Source organism: Myotis brandtii, unplaced genomic scaffold, assembly GCF_000412655.1.
Source record: "Myotis brandtii unplaced genomic scaffold, ASM41265v1 scaffold430, whole genome shotgun sequence".
Classification (NCBI taxonomy): Eukaryota; Metazoa; Chordata; class Mammalia; order Chiroptera; family Vespertilionidae; genus Myotis; species Myotis brandtii.
Window position 1 is genome coordinate 1129039 of NW_005366456.1, and position 5294 is coordinate 1134332.

The 5294-nt window shown below is 50.2% G+C and overlaps 1 protein-coding gene across 1 annotated transcript; it reads left to right on the plus strand.

Moving 5' to 3' along the window:
• Positions 1-2885: 2885 nt before the first annotated feature.
• On the plus strand, positions 2886-4911 carry LOC102244845 (stAR-related lipid transfer protein 3). The gene has a single exon (XM_005874287.2). The coding sequence runs from the start codon at positions 2991-2993 to the stop codon at positions 4329-4331; it is 1341 nt and encodes a 446-aa protein (XP_005874349.1). The 5' UTR covers positions 2886-2990; the 3' UTR covers positions 4332-4911.
• Positions 4912-5294: the final 383 nt, after the last annotated feature.

A 5294-nucleotide genomic window follows, 5' to 3' on the forward strand; every position in this document is an offset into this window, starting at 1 on the left:
AGAGGACCACACCAAGACACATCATAATTAAAATGCCAAGAGCAAAAGACAAAGAGAGAATCTTAAAAGCAGCAAGAGAAAAAAAGTCAGTTACCTATAAGGGAGTACCCATACGACTGTCAGCTGATTTCTCAACAGAAACTTTGCAGGCCAGAAGGGAGTGGCAAGAAATATTCAAAGTGATGAATAGCAAGAACCTACAACCAAGATTACTTTATCCAGCAAAGCTATCATTCAGAATTGAAGGTCAGATAAAGAGCTTCACAGATAAGGAAAAGCTAAAGGAGTTCATCACCACCAAACCAGTATTATATGAAATGCTGAAAGGTATCCTTTAAGAAGAGGAAGAAGAAGAAAAAGGTAAAGATACAAATTATGAACAACAAATACACATCTATCAACAAGTGAATCTGAAAATCAAGTGAATAATCTGATGAACAGAATGAACTGGTGATTATAATAGAATCAGGGGCATAGAAAGGGAGTGGACTGACTATTCTTGGGGAGGAAAGGGGTGAGGGGGATGCGGGAAGAGACTGGACAAAAATCTTACACCTATGGATGAGGACAGTGGGTGGGGAGTGAGGGAGGAGGGTGAGGTGGGAACTGGGTGGAGGGGAGTTATGGGGGAAAAAAGAGAAACAAATGTAATAATCTGAACAATAAAGATTTAATTTAAAAAAAAAAGAAAAAGAAAACAGAGGCTACACTAAGGACTGAGATGCCAACATGGGGTCAGTTGAAGAAGCTAACAACTGAAGCCCAGCAAATAGCAGAAAAGCAAGGAGTGGAAGCTACTCCTTCAGCCATGTTTATGGCTATGTTAGCATTAGTTAGCTGTCAGTCTTCTACAAAATCTTGCACAGCCAAAACCGAGGACTAAGTTTGGTTTTGCTGTGTTTATTGGTTTAAGAAATAAGTTGTAACTGGGGCCACTTATTCTGTGGCGCCCGACCAGGGACTGAGTTCTAGGACCAGGGACTGAGTTCTGCTACCAGGGACTGAGTTATGAGGAACAGGGCCAGAGTCCGGGGGTTGGTTTAGGCAGGGGTATAGCCAAGCCCCTATAGTTCATAGTTAGAGATAGATATAGAGAAATAAGTAGAAATAAGCTGTAGAAAATAAGAAGTAATTAGGAAATATAAAAAAAGGTAGAAATCTCCTAGGTTTTGTCTAAGCCACTGTAAAGCAGAAGATGGCTGTGGTGGTTGATGATGTTTAAGGAAGTAATTTTTATTTTAGACCTAGACTGTAAGCTCTTGCAGCAGTTGCATTGTTTCTAGGCTTACGTTATCTTTGCTTGTGCGACCAGATAGCTCCCTGGGACTTTGGGTCTGTGTGAGAAGCCAGACACAGAGTGGGAAGTCTCCAGCTCTGCAGGACCGAGGGTTGCTCATTTCCATGCAGCAGCAGATAAAGAAAAAAGCTGAGAAGGGACCAGGCTTCCAACTGCGTGGATGAGGCTGATTTGACTGGGACTGGTGCAGACTCAGTGCCGAAGTCAACCGCCCAAACAGCCTGATCCAGGGGACTGGTTTTGCATCAACAACATCTTTGCATCGGCGAGATATCAGCATGGAGTCAGCTGAAGAAGATGGCGACTGAGGCCAAGCAAATGTTAGAAAAGCAAGTGGAAGCTATGCTAGCATTGGTGAACTGTCAGTTTTCTGTAAAATCTTTCGGAGCTAAATCTAAGGACTTTGAGTAAGATATCCTGAAAACGTTAACATGTTTGTAGCTTGATTTTGCATTGGTATTGCTTTGTTATTAGCCAGAGTTTTGTTCTCTTGTTAACATTGCTATTTACGGTTTTGTTAATAACCAGGGGTTTGTTTTGATGTTTTGATTATGTTGAATAATTTATTTAGAGGGTTTTTTTTTGGATAATGTAGATAGGCGTGTTTAAAAACAAAAGTAAAGGGGCATATGTGGGGTGCGGGTACAGTGTTTTGGCCAGGTTCAAACCTCAGACTAATGAAAGGACAGGGTCCTCTCATTGCCACGTGCAAGTCCCAGCTGGAGAGCAGGGCCCTCCCAGCACAATCATAGCCAACGGCTGTGGTTGTAAGCTTGAACCTATGGTCCGAACACGTAGCCCCACGTGCCTTGTGATAGAGTTCGGGTACATGTATTTGAGTGAGGTTGAAACTCACGAGAATGCTGTAAACAACGTGATCACACCCCTACTTTGCCCTGTGGCATCTGCTATAAAATAAAGACACGGCTTGTGGGCGCTGTCGTTGTCTCCTCATCAGGGAGGCAGCGTCCCACCGAGACCCCCCCCCCAAAAAAAAGAACAACAGCAGAGTAATCCTAATTTGTTCATTTTGTTAAAATAAAGAAAACACAGATGTAAATGCTCCAGTAAACAAGTAACCTTGGAATAGCCCTTATAATGGAACACAGAGATTAACCTAGACAGGATTAAACTCAACAGAACTAGATTAACAAACACCCTAACCTTTGGAATAGAATGGATAGGATTAAAATCAACTGGTATAAATACAGATGTAACAGGACAATAAAGAGAACCTAGCTGGAGAACCTTGTTATGCTGATCAACTGAACACTGCCTCCATGTCATTCCTTCTTTGCTGACTCCATCCACACCTTTGGGAACCCCTGGACCTGCTGGGGCTGGACCCCAACTTTGGTTGCCTCCTGCACTTATGGGGGATGAACCTGAAACCCAGGTATGTGCTCTTGACCAGGAATAGAACCGGTAACCCTTAGGTGCACAGGCTGATGCTCTAATCATTGAGCCAGTGGCCACAGCACAAGTTTATATTTTAAGTGGCCTTGGCTTTGATTTAAAAATTCTGTACAAAACGGAAATGGTGCTGTCGAGAGATCCCCTTCCGCTCGGAGGCGCCGCTGCCGGGGCGTGGTGCTGACTCGGCTGGGGCCCGAAGAGCCCGGCAGGTGGCTGACATACAGCAGCTCTGCCGCTGAGCCCTACCCTCCCTGCCTGGAGGTGGGGGCCCACCAGGATGAACAAACTGCCCAGGGATTTGTCCTGTGACTTGGAGCGCAGCCTGCCAGCCGTGGCCTCCCTCAGCTCGTCTCTGTCCCACAAGCAGAGCCTCTCCTCGCACTTCCTCCTGCCACCTCCTGAGAAGCGCCAGGCCATCTCTGATGTCCGCCGCACCTTCTGTCTCTTTGTCACCTTCGACCTGCTCTTCATCTCCCTGCTCTGGATCATCGAGCTGAACACCAACACAGGTATTCGGAAGAACCTGGAGCAGGAGATCATCCACTACAACTTTACAACTTCCTTCTCTGACATCTTTGTCCTGGCCTTCTTCCGCTTCTCCGGACTGCTGCTGGGCTACGGGGTGCTGCGGCTCCGGCACTGGTGGGTGATTGCGGTCACCACGCTGGTGTCCAGTGCCTTCCTCATTGTCAAGGTCACCCTCTCTGAGCTGCTCTCCAAAGGGGCGTTCGGTTACCTGCTCCCCATCGCGTCCTTTGTCCTTGCCTGGTTGGAGACCTGGTTCCTTGACTTCAAGGTCCTTCCCCAGGAGGCCGAGGAGGAGCGATGGTACCTTGCTGCCCAGGCCGCTGTCGCCCAAGGACCCCTACTCTTCTCCGGAGCTCTCTCCGAGAGCCAGTTCTATTCCCCCCCAGAATCCTTTGCAGGGTCCGACAATGAATCAGATGAAGAAGCCGTCTGGAAGAGAAGCTTCTCCGCCCAGGATTGGGAGTACATCCACCAGGGGAAGGAGGCCATGGCTGTGGTGGACCAGATCTTGGCCCAGGAGGAGAACGGGAAGTTCGAGAAGAATGATGAATACGGGGACACTGTGTACACCATCGAGATTCCCTTTCATGGCAAGACGTTCATCCTGAAGACCTTCCTGCCCTGCCCTGCGGAGTTGGTGTACCAGGAGGTGATCCTGCAGCCCGAGAGGATGGTGCTGTGGAACAAGACGGTGACCACCTGCCAGATCCTGCATCGGGTGGAAGACAGCACCCTCATTTCCTATGACGTGTCCGCGGGGGCCGCGGGCGGGGTGGTCTCCCCTAGAGACTTTGTGAATGTCCGACGCATAGAGTGGCGCAGAGACAAATACCTGTCTTCAGGCATCGCCACCACCCACTGCGCCAAGCCCCCCACCCACAAATACGTCAGGGGCGAGAATGGTCCTGGGGGCTTCATCGTGCTCGAGTCGGCTAGCAACCCCCGTGTCTGCACCTTCATCTGGATCCTTAACACAGATCTCAAGGGCCGCCTGCCCCGGTACCTCATCCACCAGAGCCTCGCAGCCACCATGTTTGAATTTGCCTTTCACCTGCGGCAGCACATCGGAGAGCTGGGGGCCCGGGTGTGACGGGTCCCCTCGCCACCCTGCGGGCCAGGGTTCGGTGGCTACAGCCTCCAGAGCCAGAGAGGGTGCAGGGGGGCTGCCCACAGAGGACCTGGCTCAGGAGGACGAAGCAGTTCCCTCCCATGGTACCCCCCTGACCCCAAGCTGCCAGGCTTCGCTGTGCCTGAGCCACGGCCGGGAGCAGGGTGTGGGGTCAGCACCTAGACTCCGGGCTCTGCCACCAGGGCAAGTGGAGTCTGTCCTGCTGATGTTTACATGGCGCCCCGCCCAGCCCAGGGCAGGGTCTGGAGTGGGAGCCTCAGACTCGGTGGGTGAGGGCCAGGGCCCTGGGCAGGATGGAGCCAGAGCGGCCTTGTCACCGGGTTCCGGTGCAGGAGCCCCTTCATCTGCCTGCTCTCATCACGGTTTGGGGATTGTTTAAAGGTCTGGGACCTTTTTCCACATGTACTTGTGGGGGACTGGGCGGCAGGTGGGGATGGTGGATGCTGTCAGTGAACCCCTGCCTCTCCCAGGGTCTCTCCCTCCGCCCAGGGCCTCCTTGGGGACCTTTGTATTTTGAGCCAATTAAAGATATGAACTCACAGGCCGGTTGAGTGTCAACCTATGAACCAGGAGGTCACGGTTCAATTCCTGTCAGGGCACATGCCCTGGTTTTGAGCTCAGTCCCCAGTGTGGAGCATGCTTGAGGCAGCCAATCAGTGATTCTCTCATCATTGATGTTTCAATCTTTCTCTCTGAAATCAATAAAAATATATATTTACCAAAAAAAAAAGGGTCGAACCTTCTCTTTTTCCCCCTGACATGCAGCATTTGCCTCACCGAATGGCTTAGCATCTGGTGAAGCCATGTGCTTTCATGGCATGTCTCTTTCCCCAAGAGCTGCTAAAATAAAATAAAATGGCCTTTTCCTAGAAGGAAGCTGACTACTTTTGATCTTGGGCCTAGCGTTCGGCAGGCCCAATGGTA